Source organism: Phocoena phocoena, chromosome 3, assembly GCF_963924675.1.
Source record: "Phocoena phocoena chromosome 3, mPhoPho1.1, whole genome shotgun sequence".
NCBI lineage: Eukaryota > Metazoa > Chordata > Mammalia > Artiodactyla > Phocoenidae > Phocoena > Phocoena phocoena.
The window spans coordinates 125,974,034-125,990,550 of record NC_089221.1 but is presented as its reverse complement, the minus strand read 5'-3'; the positions used below and the strand labels follow the sequence as shown (position 1 = coordinate 125,990,550).

Sequence of the window (16,517 nt, the reverse complement as noted above, 5' to 3'; positions counted from 1 at the left end):
TACGCATATGTTCAGCTTGAAGTGATACTGTCAAACAGTTTTCCAAAGTGAAAATTTTCAAAATTTATTCTCACACTTGCAGTATATGAGAGTTCTGGTTGCTGTGTATCCTTACAAACACTTGGCTTTACCTGTTTTTTTCATTTTTGCCAATCTGTGTAGAGGTGTTCCACTGTGGTTTTAATTTTCATTTCCCTGATGAACTTGAGAAAATTTTCATAAATCTACTGGCTGTTTGGATATTATCTTTGGTGAAATGCCTATTCAAGGCTTTTGCCCATTTTTCTAGTGGGTTACCCATCTATTTCTTAAATATTTTTAGCATTCTTTATATATTCTGGATTTAAATTCTTTGATGAATACACATATTGTCTATAGTTTCTTCTATTCTGTCACTTTTATCGCTCTCTTAATTACATCTTTTGACTAACAGCAGTTTTTCCTTTTAATGTACAGTAAGTCCCCTACATACGAATGAGTTCTGCCCTGAGAGCAAGTTCGTAAGTGTAATTTGTTCGTAAGTCCAACAAAGTTAGCCTAGGTACCCAACTAACACAATCAGCTATATAGTACTGTACTGTTATAGGTTAATAATACTTTTCACAAAAATAATACATAAAAAACAAACACAAAAAATAAAGAAACCATTTTTAATCTTACAGTACAGTACCTTGAAAAGTACAGTAGTGCAGTACAACAGCTGGCATACAGGGGCTGGCATCGAGTGAACAGGCAAGAAGAGTTACTGACTGGAGGAGAGGGAGGAGGTGGGAGATGGTAGAGCTGAAGGATCATCATCAATAGGAGACAGAAGGCAAGCTGCAATTTTACTCACACCTGACGTTGATGGTACAGCTTCTGGTTCCTTGCTGGGTTCAATTCTATCTACCCTCTTGAAAAAATGATCCAGTGATGTCTGGGTAGTAGCTCTTTCTTTCTGATCCTAGATGACACAGTACCACTGGGTTGCATTCTAAACAGCTGCTGCAACCTTCATGTACTGTTCTACGTTCCGGTCCTGTGCCTCAAAAACTAACAGTGCCTCCTCAAATAAAGAAAAGCCCCTTGCCATTTCCTGCATTGTGAAACTCTTTGGTTCTTCAGTTACTTCTTCTTCCTCTTGTCTCTCTTCGTACTTTCTCTGAGCACGTTCGCATCTTTGAAAGTTCACAACTTGAAGGTTCATATGTAGGGCACTTACCGTATTCCAATCTATCCATTATTTCTTTTGTGGGTAGTACTTTTTCCATTCTGTTTAGGAAATTGCTGGCTACCCCAAGTCATGCAGATACTCTTCTAATTTTTACTCCACATTTTTTTGGTACAGGTATCTTTTAAAAAACAAGCAACTAAATAATTCTGATGCAGACTATCCACAAATCACATTCTGCAAAACTGCAATTTTCTGCTCTAAACCTCATGTGTCCTTTAAGAGCTGTGCGCCCTACTCTCTCCCCCAAACCAGGGTCACCATCATGAACTTCCTTCTTCAAGGTAGGCTCATGCTACAGGCCCTCATGGTCCTCAGGCCATTGTCTCTTCTCATGGAGCCTTACAACAGGGACAGACTCACAAAGTTTGCCAGGGCTGGGTATAAATACGTGAGTTGTCAGTTTGGGGACCGTGATAGCCAGAGGACAAATGCCCCATAGTGGTGGCAGTGACTGCTCAGTCCCAGCTGACTGTTGCCAGATAATCATGAGGGTCCCAGACCATAGTTCTTCCAGTTTTCAAAGCAAAGCCAAACATCTGGGTTATGTAAAACATCCTGATTTCTAAATGATGTAGAGCAATTTAAACCTTAAAAATTCACTGTGTGGTAGCAGAAACTAACGCACCATTGTAAAGCAATTATACTCCAATAAAGACGTTAAAAAAAAAAACAAAAAAACCCCCAATAGCTTGTTAAAATAATTCTTAAATTCCTTTAGCCTCTCCCAATATTTTAGTTACTTGTCCTCAGTTGCTTGTGTTTGTTCAACTTAGTATAAAAGCCTTTAGGTTTTTCCCCTTCTTTAGATCTTCATTTCCTCATGTGGACTTTCACATTATATAAAACGTACGTTAAATAAAATATCTATGTTTTTCTCCTGTTTTAAAGAAAAATTCACTGTGCAGGGGGGGAAAAAGAAAAGAAAAAAGAAAAATGTGGGTTTTCTGTAGCCTGTGGCCTCTGGTATACCAGTTCTCAAACTCTGTCCTAGTGTAAGGAAGCAGGCTGCCACTCCAAGTGTGATCCTGGGACCAGCGGGATGGTCACCTGGGAGCACATTAGAAATGAAGAACCTCAGGCTTCCATCTACTGAGGCAGAATCTGCAATTTATCAATAGCCCCAGGTGATTCATACATTCATTAAAGTGTGAAAACTTTACGTAGATGTATGGTTTTTTATTTTTAATTTTTGAATTTTATTTTATTTTTTTATACAGCAGGTTCTGATTAGTCATCCATTGTATACACATCAGTGTATACATGTCAATCCCAATCTCCCAATTCATCACACCAGATGTATGGTTCTTAATACTGGCTTAAATCAGAATCATTTGGGGAACTTAAGAAAAATACCTGTATCAATGCTAGATGATGTCTAGCTCTTCTCGGCCGGGCCCAAGTCGCGACTGACGAGGGACGGACGTTCATGGCGACCAGAACCGCTCTTCTCGTTCGGCCCCGGCCCCTTGCCTCTCCTCCCTGCCTGCTGGTGGTGTGTGTAAGGCAGAGGTACGGAATCCCCGCTGGAACTTGGTCTCCTGCCCCCTGCCTCAGGGCGGTCGCTGGGCGGACCCGGTCCGCTCACGCAGCCGACACTCTAGCCTCGCCTTCTCGGAGAGTCTCGCGAGGCGTCCCACAGCTCACCACGCGCCCCCGTCGATGCGTGAACGTCCCGCCTACTCCCTGCGGTGCCTCTGGCTGGCTCCAGGCGTCCCTGGGATGGCGTCGCTTCCTGTTCTCAGCGAGCCCCTCGGGTTCCCCCTGTAGTGGTGAGTCTGGTGAGCAGCTCTCTTGGGGAGTCCAGGTGATAAGGAAGGCACGCCTGTGTCCCTCGTAGGGGCAGGTGCCTTGTGGGGGTCGTCCTCATACGTGCAGGGGGACTGACTTGGCCGTGTGTTCCCCCTTCGCCGCCGAGGTTGCACGCGGGAGTGTGAGCTATCGTGACGGGCCGGGTGATGCGAAGGGGGGCTCAGGCAAGCCCCCTGGTTAGGCAAACGCAGGAGCTCGAGGCTTCGCAGGCGTTGCCCTCCCCTGACCATGAATGCTCATGTTGACCGCATGCTTACCCAATCACAGACCGCCCCCGCCCCAGCCGAGAACTGGCATCTCCCGAAGTGCGTCCGTGGGCCTGATGGGGAGACGATGGGTGGGGGACTGGGGGACGACGCACCCTGGGTGGGAAAGCCTTCTCTAGAGATCTGAGAAGGAGCGTTGGGGCACCGTACCTCCTTGCCGCCGCCCCTCCGAAGCTCACAGTAGCCTCCGCAGCGTGTGTGGGCAGAACCCCTTGCCTTCCGGTGAGTGGTGGGCCGGCCCCGCCGTGAGGCCACGTGCCGTTCTTCATGGGAGGGGGGAGAAAAAAAGAAAAATACCTATGACTGGGCAGCACTATGAACGATGTAAATTAGCATTTCTGGAGATGAGGCCTAGGCACTGATATTTTTAAAAAGCAACCTGGGGGATTTGAATAGGCAGCCAGGGTTGAGAAGTGCTAATTTAGATCAAGCCCTCACTTATGACTGGGAAATGTGAAATCTCAGAAAATGGATGGATGAAATATCTTGACCAATGTTACCTACCTAATGTATCAGAGAATCTGATTTGTGCAAACTCATATCTCATGATTCCCAAGCCAGAGCCCTTTTGCTATAGTTACTTCTGGTTCCTGGAGGCAGAATTGCAAAATGATCCTGCTAGACTATGGCTCATTGCTGCCAGCTTTCTAGCTAAGCTGCCTAACTTTCGGCACTGACCCCTAACAAGATTTGCTAGATGAAGAGCTGTGAGCTAATGGGCCTGTCCTTCAGCCCATTCAAGCCAAAATCCATTTCATTCCCTGTTCATTACCCAAAAAAGTGCTAACTGTTCCTGCTATGAAGACATGGAAGATCCTCAGCTCGCATCTCAAAGTCCCACTGTATAGGCACAGAAGAAGGCAAAGACTTCGGCAGCAATATGAGGATTTGGGTTCAGCATTAACCAGCAGGGATTGGATGGCGCGCGATTACTTCATCTCTTATCACTCTTGGGCTGCATCAACAGAAACACAGGTCCAGAATGCAAACGTGGTAGGTCTGCTTGAGTTTGATCCACCAGCATTTTACAGTTGAAGAAGCTGGATTGATTAGATGAATGACTGACAAATGGTGGTTGAGACAAGATTCCTAATCCCTATTTCCAGTATCAGGTAATGCTTATAATCTTCTGACCCCATGGTGGAGTCCTTGAGCAGTGTCATGTTCAAAAGAACAGAGTAACCAACAGTAATGTGTTAAGGACTTGCGATCTCTTGTATTTTGAGGATACCATGAAGGAGGCCCACATCCCATATCAATACTTGTGAATTTCCCCCCTTTTTTTTTTTTTTTTTTTTGCGGTACACGGGCCTCTCACTGTTGTGGCCTCTCCCGTTGCGGAGCACAGGCTCCGGACGCGCAGGCTCAGCGGCCATGGCTCGCAGGCCCAGCCGCTCTGCGGCATGTGAGATCTTCCTGGACCAGGGCACGAACCCGTGTCCCCTGCACTGGCAGGCGGACTCTCAACAACTGCGCCACCAGGGAAGCCCTGAATTTCCCTTTTATTCATTTTTACCTGCTGCCTTGTGCTTTATAGCTGTACTCTTCTCTTTTCAACCCCATGCCATCAAAATAGCCTCCTTCTTAACCTTAGTCTATGCTATGGTTTTCTTTCCTCTCCTTTTCACTCCAATTTTACAGCTGCAAAGACAGGAACACTTTAGAGAGCTGGGGAGGAAAGAAGTCCCATACAGGACTCTGTATAGTGGGCAGACAGGGCAGTCTGGGGACAATCATACATTTCAGGGCCATTACAGCCATGCCCCAGCCACCTCCCTTATGATGCTATTCCCACTTGCTCTGCTCCAGCACTTGTGTTATCCACCTTGCTGTAGTCAGATCTATAATGACCTTGTAGGCTCAGCATATATTGAACACGTTCAATATACTAGGCCATGGGACTCAGTCTGACCTGTAGGTGGGAAATTTTTTTTTAATAAAGTGGGAACACCCAGGCTGCTATAGGATTGAGATAGTATGCTTTAGTTGAATACTAAACAATTATTAGGCGATGGTGGTAACAATTAGAGTTCTTCTAGGCCACCAGCCCTTGAGAAAAAAATGATCACTTGATAAAAACTTGCAATCCTTGCTTATAGCTTTCTTATACTCTCGTAAATGATCTTTCATTTGATCTCCTCCAGGTAAAGAAACTTCTTCCAAGGATCCAGCCATATCCACTGAGATTATATCCTTATCTGAAAACAAGGAAAAATGTTTCCTGCCACAGAATATGACTCCAGGTATCTAAACCCCAAAGACAAAACCTAGTTAAAAAATATTTTCCATGTAGAATATTACAGTAATCCCCTTATCAGTCCCATCTGCAAACTCCCTCCCTCTGATCCTTTCTAGGCACCACCATCAAATACATCTTTGTAAGCATGACCTTGACTATGATATTCACTTGCTCACAAATCTTCCAGTGCTCTCCATTGCCTGTAAGATTAAGCTAAGCCATCTCAAGCTAACACTCAGAGTTCTTCACAGTCTGGCACATATTAGGAGCTCCATACATATTTGCTGTATTAAATAAAGTATATCATCAAATAGATTTTAAGGTGCTGAAGGGCAGGGGTAATTTTTTGAATAATTAAGTATTCTACATAGTACCTAAAAGAGTTTTTTGTACATAATTGGTGCTCAGAAAATGTTTGGTAAATAAATACATGAATAATTGAATAGGTCCATGGGGGTCATGTTTGTATTCTGTATACTACCAAAACTCTGTTTTGGTAGTATACAGAATAAAAACAGAGTTGGTTATACAGAATTGGTTAAATAATTAAGTGAATAAAGGGTTGAGTATGTGGGGTGAGATTGGCTGAGCAGAAGGATGTCTGTCTGAATCTTTCAGAAGGAGAAAAAGATTTTGAAATTAAAGTGGAAAAAATCTTTTTCTCAGGACATATCTTTCACAGTGTTCCCCTTAAGAGACTTCAGTGAAGCTGGCAAAGAGAGAACCATCCTCAGAAAGAGAGCTACACCTGGGCTGAACCTTGTACTGGAAACTCTGAGGATAAACCTGTAGAAGATACAGTTTCTGTTATCCAGTAACAGGGACCACTTTTGAGGGCAAATCACATGCTAAGCACGTGCTAAGTCATCCCTGCATCTACTTCTCATCCTCACATGCTCACCTCTAGAAGGTGGCACCACACTCTGCATTTCAAAGGTGGCAAACAGGGACTCAGAGAGGGAGGTGACTTCCCTAGTGCTGCACAGTTAATACGTTATGGGAAAGGCATTCAATCCCTGGTCCTTGTTTGTAACCAGGGTGTTCCGTTGCCGCCCAAACATGTACTTTTATCCAGCATACAAAATCGAGATTTGTGAAAAAAGATTTGCATTATGAATGTTTTGAAGGATATACACTATGTAAACAGTGTAATGTCATGCCATATTCTTTCTTTTCCCAATTTCAAATTCTGTCAGACTTCTTGGTTGACAATAAGAAAAACCTTGCCCTCTGTTTTTTGGTGTTGCGTCAGTCTGCTTATCTGTCTGTCAGCTTGGGCCATCCCTGAAAAAGCTAAATCACCCACCATCTGTTGTCTCCTGAACACAGTGGAGTCAGCATTTTGTCTTATCAGTGCATGAAGGCAAGTGAACAAAGGGTACATGTAGGTGAAACTTAACCACCTGAACCTGAACTTGTCCATCTTTCAGCATTTTCTGCCATGTTGCTGTTTCCAGGAAGGTCATAGGGTGAGAAGGGGAGACTCAGCTCCAACTACCACCCTCTTCTTTATGAGGAAGAGTCCCAGACAGAATCAGTCAGATACATTATCATGACTAAACCACCGGTTTTCAGAAGTATTAAAAAAATGACAAAATGCACTTCACACTAAGACTAGAGTGAACTTGATTTATTCCCCTATCCAAAGAGGGCACTATAGGATCCCACAGTGGCACAGAGATGCTGCTCTGAGTATCAGCTCTCATTGGTTGAGATCCACAAGCAGTTTGCTTATTTAAATCCAGGTCTTTCAAGTTCTATAACCATGGATTCAAGTACATGGCAAGGAGGGTCACATTGAAGGGGCCGTCACTTATCAGGAGCTTTTCCCAGGAAGATTCTGGAGGGGAGTTTAGATCAGGCTTTGAAAGGACAGGAGGTTTGGTGAACAGAAATCACAGAATTGATCAGTGTCAAGGTTAATTACATTGTAACAAGTTGGGGGCTGCGAGCAGTAACTGCTGGAGCACTGGGGTGGGGGGTTGCAGGGGGCAAAAGCTCACGCTCACGTGTGTATTGAACATTTAGTATGCACCCAGCACTGAACAAAATGCTTTATGCACATAACCTCATTTAGTAAGCCTCTTAAAAACCCTGTGGGATAGTACTCTAAAAGCCATCTTATTAATTAGAAAAGTCAAGCGTAGAGAGGTAATTAACTGCTGAGGGTGGTGCAGTTAACAAAGGCAGAGCCGAGCCTCGAGTCCACGTCTGTGTGACTCCTTCTCCCTGGGCTTTACCTCCTCCTAGAGATCAGTGGTCAGGGAGGCTACCAGACAGTCGTTGGACCTGGACTGCGGCAGATGGAGGGCTTGCATGAGATTAGAACACAAGCCAGGGAGGAACGGAGTGGAACAGACATCCACCCAAAGCTCTCACCGATGTCAGGTCAGCTGGGCATGTCGTATCAGAGCTGGCCTGCAGCCACAGCATTTCCACGACTTCTAGGTTAGAGACAGGAAGACAGAAATGCAGGCTGCCTGTGTTCTCAGGCCAGCATGACAGGGACCGTCTGTAATGTGCTCAGGAATTTGCAAAAGCCCTGGCAGGTTAGGGCTAGAAGACAGACCTCTGTGCCTACCTAGTTGCTGCCTTGAAGGTTCATTGCGTTTGATAATTATTAATGCAATTGCTACGTATTGTCTGAAGAAGACACATGGCAAAGTGCAGTTATAAGATGAACCTCCTCAGTGTGGCCTTTCCCAGCAACACTATCCACTCTCCAACAGCTCCATCACTCTGTCTCTTTACCCTATTAACATTTTTTTTTTATTCATAGCACTTTTCTCCATCTGAAATTACTGTGTTCATGGAATTGGTTACTTGCCAAGAATACAAGCTCCTTGAGAACCGGACCTTGTCTATTTTGTTTCCTGCTGTATCTCAGCACCTAAAACAGCCTCTGTTCACAGTATTGAATGAATGTGCATTTTGAAGATATTAAAGATAGACTTTAATATATTAGCCACTTACCCTGACGAACAACAAATGCATAATCAGAAAGAAGCAGGTTAGAGGAAACGCATGTGTATATGTATAATGCATGTAGTATTAATATCTATTACATATGATACATTTGACATCTAAATATACTTCCATAAATATGGATAAATTAGTATTCTTTGGAAACTTTCATAAATCATCCACAGGAGGAAAGATATGTTCTAGCTGGTTCTGTGAGGCACTGTTCCCTCAGTGCCAGGCAGAGCAGGAATATACTCTGTACAAACAGAAATAACCAGCCCAACTGCAGCAACTCCTGTGATTCCAGAACATTCTGGGCTTCAGCATTTTTTCTTCTGGGGGAGGAAAGTTTAAAGAATGTGCTCAGAGAATTGTTAAGATCACTTGTAATCTCTGATGAGAACATCAATTTAGGGGTTGGGTGTGGGAAACATTGGGGGTTATCTAATTCTTTCTTCCCTGTTTCTGCATTTCCATCCTGATCTTTCTCACTGTTCTCTTTAAGATCTGACGCTCTCCTTCAGTGTGAAGAGCCGCTCCAGGAGGTGTGTAAATGGCCCCTTGCAAGAAGCAGCCAGGAGGCGGCTCTGGGCGCTGGAGAATGAGGACCAGGAGGTGCGTGCATTGTTTAAGGTGAGCTTCGCAGAGCAGTGCAACCTTGTGTCCACCTTGTGTCTGTCCACAACAGCCTCTCCAACACCTAGAACAGTGCTAGGAAGAAAGTCGGCCCTCAAGAAAACATCTGACTGAATGAATGAAGGAAAATGTACACATTCTCTGCTCAGCAGGAATGGGTCAAGCCTTGGAGTCAGAGTCAAAGAAGACTTCATTTAAAATCTGCCACTATTAATTTTTTGACCTTCAGCAAGTTACTTAACCTCTGTAGAATGGGAATCATTATAATACCTACCTCATAAAGTATACTCTTTAAAAAATGTGAATTTGACTTTTTAAGATTGTGATAAAATATACATAACATTTTCAATTTTAATAATTTTTACAGAACAAGTCAGTGATATTAAATGCATTCACATTATTGTGTAACCATCACCACTGTCCATGCCAGAATTTCTCATCATACCAAACTAAAACACTGTACCCACTAAACAATAACTCCCCTCTATCCCCTTTCCTCAGCCACTGGTAACCACTGGTAAGTGTACTTTTTTTATGTACCAAAATTGCTAATCAAAAATTAATAGCTATAAATATTAGAATGAGAGGAGGAAAAGGCAATAAAATAAACCAATTTCTCATCTTTCGTAGTAGGTAGATAATATCTTCAAGTGCTAAACCAAGGAAGAAGGGTATGACTAAATTATTTATACTTTAGGAGGTACTTACTAGGAGAACTGAAGTCAGGAATGTTTAAAATTTGCTGCAACTAGAGGTGGGGGAAAGAGAACATTGCTTTACATAATAAACTAGTATGTTATAGTTATTTTACAGTTTCTGTATGAATTGATACAAATTAAAAAGAGAAACATACTCTATTAATCTGTCATGTAACAAAAAATATAGTGTTTGGTTTGTTGGGAGGAGTAAATGAGATAGTATCTGTAGAGAGCTTGGTGTTGTGCTTGGGTGGTAGGTAGGATGTGCTCCAGAAATAGTAGATATGTTATATATAGCAGAGTCATTTTGTTTTTAAATCTCCAGAATTCAGGAACTTGGAGGCATTAGCTACTAACAGGCACCATAGAGTTTCTTTTAATTTGAGTTGCTTTTGACACAGGCAAGAGCTGGGTTTGGTTGTGCAAACTGGCCTGCTGGGCTGAGTCTTGAGTGGACAGGCTTGTGGGCCAAAGCTGAGGCCTGGAGTCAGTTGGAACTGAGATCCAGTTTGGGTGTCACAGCTCCCTTGACTTACCCTGTCTGCACCCTGGCATCCTTGAGTATAAAACAGGGACAATGCCATTTTCTATTAAATGTGAGGTGCCATTTGATTATAAACACACTATTTTAAGAAAGAAAATAAATGCTGCCCATTATTTATGATGCCACACTTCTTTTTCTTTTATTTCAGAAATGGTGAAATGTGATAAAAGTGCATCTTAGAATGGGTTAACTCCTATAATTACACTCTTTCATAGTGATATTGTAAAAGTTAAATGAGGCATTGCTCATCAAACTCTTGCTGAAGAGCCTGGCATATAGTAACTTCCTTGTAAATCAGTTTTTACTTAGGACCCTCTTCCCGGACTACCAGGATCTATATCCTCCAAGGATCCAGGGCCTCCTGGGGCCTGGTATGGGAGAACCCCAGAGTTCTGACTTTGCTGAAGTAGGGGCTTTTCCTTGGATCCTTCTATCCTCTTCTTCTTTCTCCAGGGTTCCCTCAGGACAGGGATCCAGGGGTTGATCACTGGTGGTAGGACTGGCCTGGAGGGAGAGGGACATTCTGATCATCACTTGTTATAGTCAAGTCCAGATGCTTGGACAAGCAAAAAAGATTTTAGGGGAAAACCAAGTCTAGGCAGTGATTCAGGCCTTTTTATTCAGGTATTTAAAAAGGGGGTGGGGGGGTGTTACAGGTCTCTTCTTGCTCTGCTTGTGAGTGTGTAAACTGGCACAACCTTTCTGGAGGGTAGTTTGGCTCCTGCATTTTAGGATTGAAAATGTGCATTCCCAGTTAACACTTCTTGGAATCACTTGTGTCAAAACAATCAAGGGTGCATACAAAGATTTAGATATGAGATGTTTACCACAGTACTGTTTAGGATGTTAAAAAATTAAAACAACTCAAATGTCTAGCCATAAGAAAACATTAAGAATTAATTATGTTAATGTGACAACAGCATATGTAACCATTAAACATAATGTAGATTATTTAATGACATAGGAGATGGTTCACAAAACATTGTTTAGGGACGAACGATTACAAAACAACTTACTAATGTGATTCTATTTATATAAAAATAGTTACATAGAAACTCATGTACAGAAAAAAGATTCAAAGAATACACAAAGTTGTTAACATTGATGATCTCTAGGAGGAGGGATTATGGATACTTTTTATTTTTGTGTGGTTTGGTTTTTCTGTTTGCTAGCTTCGTAAAAATAATTATTAAACATAGATTCACAATCAAATTTGCTTCCAAGGTGCCTTCTGTGATTCATTCTCCACCCTCTCACACATACTTCTTTTTTTTTTTTTAACACAAAAGATAACATTCTCTGCACACAGTTCTATACTCTGGTTCCTTTTTGTTTCTGCTGTTGTTTCATTCAGCAGTGAATATTTGGAGCCTGTATCAATACACAAAGAGCTTCTTTATTCTTTTTTATGGATGCATAATATCATAATATTCCATTGTATGGATGAATCATGATTCATTTTAACCAGTCTCCTATTGATGAACATTTAGGTTATTTCCTGTTTTTTTTTTTGTGATGTAAAAAATCTATGCCAAAATTGGTGAAAGTGGTCAAAAGGTACAAACTTCTGGTTATAAGATTAAAAAGTCCTGGGGATGTAACATACAGCATGGTGACTGTAGTTAACAATACTATGTTGTATATTTGAAAGTTGCTAAGAGAATAGATCTTAAAAGTTCTCATCACAAGAAAAAAAGAATCTGTAATTATGTGATGTGGTGGATGTTAACTAAACTTATTGTGGCCATCATGTCAAAATATATACATATGTTAAATCATTATGTTACACACTAAAAATTAATATGTTACATGTCAATTATATCTCAAAAAAAGAAGTTCATACACAGCACGTTGTATATACGTGAGCTTGTTCACAGGACGCTTTTGTCATCCCAGGCTGACTCACTGTTCTTTTTCACTCAGGACCTCTCAGCTAGGTTGGTGTGTATACAGTCCCAGAAGGCCCAGTTCCTCATTACCTTCAAGACCATGGAGGAAATCTGGAAGTTCTCCACCTACCTGAACTTAGGTATGACATGGAGCAGGCAGGTAGAGCACCTGCTTCTCAGTTTAACCAATTTGCAGAGCTTGACATTAAGGAATTGGTCTGGCTCTGATAATTAAAAGCAGTAGAGTCTAACATAGATGGTTAACCTTTGAAATATCACAAACTGCCTGGAACTAAATCTAAAGCAAATATTGCTCTAAAATGTCACATGCAGCACTTCTTTGTTTCAGGAAGAGAGTATTAGATAATCAGTTAAAACTGGCAAACAGTTTTTGATCATCTACTAGATTCAAAGTACAGCTAGATTAGAAATTGATGGTTAAAAAAAAAAAAAAAAAGAGAACAGCCTCTAGTAGGATCTAAGTAGCTGTTCAAAAGTTCCAGATCCATGTTCCATGTTTTTGGAAAAGTCAAAGAAAGATATGGGGGACTTATCTGCTAAAGGGGCCTCAGGTTGCAGGGTTTTCTAGAAGGTAAAGAAGGATACTGGGGCACAGCACCAGTACTGACGTGGTGGGAAGTAGTTTACCTGCCCTCTCCATGGAGAATAACTCATGATAGGAAAGTTACAATTGCAAAGGAAAACCAAGCAAAGCAAGAGGAGGCCACTTGAATTGATGCATGTTTTACTTCTCTTACAAAATGCTGGGTTCCATGCAGACTTACACAGGAAGCGATTTTGTGTAGGGGTGGAGGGTCAAGATGGCTCTTGGCTAGAAGGTATAAGTTCTCCTCTTGTAGTCATGGTGATTTTTCTGCTCTCCATTCAACACATCTCCTTCTGTGACCATTAGAGATCCTTGTTATTCAAAGTGTGCTCCATGGACCAGCAGCATCAGCATCACTTGGGACTTGTTAGAAACATGGAATCCTAGGCCGCAACCCAGACCTACTGAACCAGCATTTGTATTTTAATAAGGTCCCTAGGTGATTTGTGTGCACATGAAAGTATGAGAAGCACCATTATAGAAGATACACAGGGCCTAAATCAGCACAACGCAGAGTGGAAAGAGACAGGTTCTGCATCTTAAGAAAGTGAGGATGTCTAGAAAGAAGCAAAATTTTCATACAAATAATTTAAATTTATAGGAATGTATAAAATACTATCCATACTTGTAACAGTTTTACAGTTTGCACAGTTTTTAGTCTGGTTTTAACAAGTGAGATCTTACTGGGCATGGGGTGAGGGGCAGGGTCAGAGGGATGTTGAAGTAAATCCTGACTCATTTGTGGGCCATGGAGAACCTCCCCAGCCACTGTGTCATCAGGGGTACAAGAATTCGAATTTGGTCGGGAGAACTTTAAGGTAAAACCAGGAACTCCGAGTGTCAACATTGTAATCTTGGAGATTCCTCCCTGGATGTATTATAAAACAGTAACTTGGTCTGATAATCTTATTATACATTTATGGAAACCCATAATATGTTGAAAATAAATATCATTTAAAAATGATTTGTACTTCCCAACAGATGCTGAGAAGAATCAATTCATTTTAGAAATTTTCTAGCTACCCCTCTTATGCTCTTCTAATTCCAGTTAAGTGGAGTCAGATTAGGTATGGAGGTCTGGGGGAGAAATTCAGGAGGGAAATTGCTCACCCTAATGATCAGCTAATGGCAGAAATCATGCCCTTGAGGAATCTTGTTGACTTCTTAGGCTACGTATCCATGTGTCTGGAGCATCTCCTCTTTGATCACAAGTACTGGCTTAACTGCCGACTGGTGGAGGATACAGAGATCCACGTGTCAGTAGATGATAAACACCTGGAAACAATATACCTGGGACTTCTGATCCAGGAAGGTGAGCATGGTGTAGGGGTGGGGATGGGGGTCTTATCTGGATATATGTTATCAGAGTCCTTGAAATAACTAGGATACAAAGGGAGACAAAAACCATTCAAACATGAAAATATTCACAAATGAACCCACCTGTTACAATATTACTTCAACCATCTCTGTCAGTTTAACATCAATATCACATGAACAGCTGTGTAGGCCAGTCTCACTGATTGTCTGATGTTAGAACCACCTGGGAATTTTAAGAAGATGCCATATCAAGGCTCAGCTGGGGCCAGTTAATCTCTAGCTATGGGGATCAGGCTTTGGTATTTTTGAAAGTTGCCCAGGTTATTCTAATATGCATCCAAGATTGAGAACCACTATTCCAAACATGTGATATAATTTGATTGTAAAATAAAATTGCAGATCTTGCAAAACCTTCATGATTTCATGAGATCGAGGAAAGTGATACTGGGAAACTGTTTGGAGCACCCACCAGTCTGTTTACAAGGAAGGATCCAATCAAGGCTGCAGCCAACCGGTTAATGACTGATGACATCATAGACAGTGAAAGAGCCATATTTGCATAGAATATTTTGCATAATGATTCCCTTTCTGATTGTTTTGCATGAATCATATATGAAGGAAAAACTTTCATACTGTATGACTGTGAAATTTAGTTGGAGAAATTATATTCACCCAAATCAACTTAAGTTATTCTTTTTTGGTCCTAAGATTAACATGAGGTTGCAATTATAACTGAAGTTCTGTTAAATGTATTTTCATGAACTGTTGTTTCATTTTTTTCTCAAGGTGAAGTCCCAATTAAACCTCATTCTTGAGAATTATTTGGAGTTTTTGGTGTCTATTTTAAGTGAATTCCCTCTCAGTGGCTTTTTTCCCTGGTACCAGTTTTCCTGGGGTCACAAAGTCCTCTTGTAGTACCTCCCCTTGGACTGTGTACTTTACTTTCAGAAAGAAGAGTATCTGGGCTCTGATGGAAATATACATAGTGGGATACTCCATTTTCACTTCCTGCTACTCCTTGGAAAGAGCTTTTCTCATTCTCTGCAGGTCACTTCTTCTGCAGAGCCACGTGCTCCACGGCTCAGCCAGCTGAGAAGGAAGGGGAGTATTTAACACTTTGCAAGAACGAGTTAATCTCGGTGAAGACAGCTGAAGGCGAGTTCGAGTGGGAAGGCGTGTCCTTGGTGACGGGTCAGCGGGGCTTGGTGCCAGTGTCAGCCTTGGAACCCCTGCCTCTCCCTTTCCACCAGTGAGTAGCCACTCACCTCCTGGGAGAGGGTCTCAGAGCACACTGAGGTCTGCAGAACAGAGTAGGCACATTTGCAGATGTGGACATCCGTGGTGCCAGGGAGGGAACAAACCTGGGGGGCTTTTTATCTTTTGTTATTTTTTTAAGTCAAGATTTGCACAATTAGATGAAATGGAGACAACTCAAAGTTTCAGATGGACATTGTACCAAAGAAGAAATACACTGCCTGGTCTCCAATGCAGTGTTTCTCACTGTGGGGACTGGGGACCATTTGTACCAGAGTTGCCTGGGGATTCTACTGCAAGTTTATACCCTCTGGCCCTCCTCAGACTCTCTTGAGGTTGGATCCAAAAATCTGCATTTTATATAAGCTCCCCTTAAACATCAGGGGATGTTTTTCACGCTAAATTTCCAGAATCCTTGCTGAAAGATGTTGTAAACTCAAACAGAGAGAGTGACAGTAAGCATGATTCCAGGCAGTGGGTTCTGTGTGTGGCAGAGAATCTGACAGTGAGAATGGAATGGGATCCTTTGTTAGATATTTTACTGACAAGCTAATTGCTGAGCCAGATAATATCCCAGGCCTGCTGAGCTTCTTTATTTTTCACAGTGCTTGATAAAAAGTAAGTTCTCATTAAATTTATTATAATAAAAGTAACCAAAATTACAAGAATACTTATCATCATCAGCATCATTTTAATGGATTATTCTGCTCACTGTTCAAATTTTTTGAAATCCATGTTTGCAAACCCCATGTTTCCATTGGCAGATGGTTCCTAAAGAATTATCCAGGAAGCTGTGGCCTTTCCAGGAAGAGGGATTGGACAGGCTCCTATCAGATCGGTACGGCTGAGTTGAAGGCAGTATTATTAGGGAGATAATATTGCTCTGCCTCCTCCTTTTATCGGCAGATTTGGAGTCAGTGGATGTGAATTCCTGTCTCACCTCTGCTGCTGACTGAATTTGGGGAACCCAATTATACCATCTGTTCCCATGGGTTTCCTTGCCTGTGAAATGAGAGGTCTCAGATGAGGGCTGTACTGTAGATATAAATACCTCCAGGGACAGGCAGAACACACAGATGTG

The 16,517-nt window shown here is 42.0% G+C and overlaps 1 protein-coding gene across 1 annotated transcript in view; it reads left to right on the top strand.

The window, feature by feature from the left end:
• The first annotated feature begins 3,250 nt into the window (after window positions 1-3,250).
• Window positions 3,251-16,517, top strand: part of SH3TC2 (SH3 domain and tetratricopeptide repeats 2) — a 47,069-nt gene continuing 33,802 nt past the window's right edge. The window contains exons 1-8 of the mRNA XM_065873728.1: window positions 3,251-3,359; window positions 3,463-3,510; window positions 5,433-5,531; window positions 8,997-9,124; window positions 12,293-12,398; window positions 14,034-14,177; window positions 15,230-15,431; window positions 16,201-16,274. Of these exons, the coding sequence (XP_065729800.1) occupies window positions 3,251-3,359; window positions 3,463-3,510; window positions 5,433-5,531; window positions 8,997-9,124; window positions 12,293-12,398; window positions 14,034-14,177; window positions 15,230-15,431; window positions 16,201-16,274 (910 nt within the window). The remainder of the gene's footprint in view (window positions 3,360-3,462; window positions 3,511-5,432; window positions 5,532-8,996; window positions 9,125-12,292; window positions 12,399-14,033; window positions 14,178-15,229; window positions 15,432-16,200; window positions 16,275-16,517) is intronic.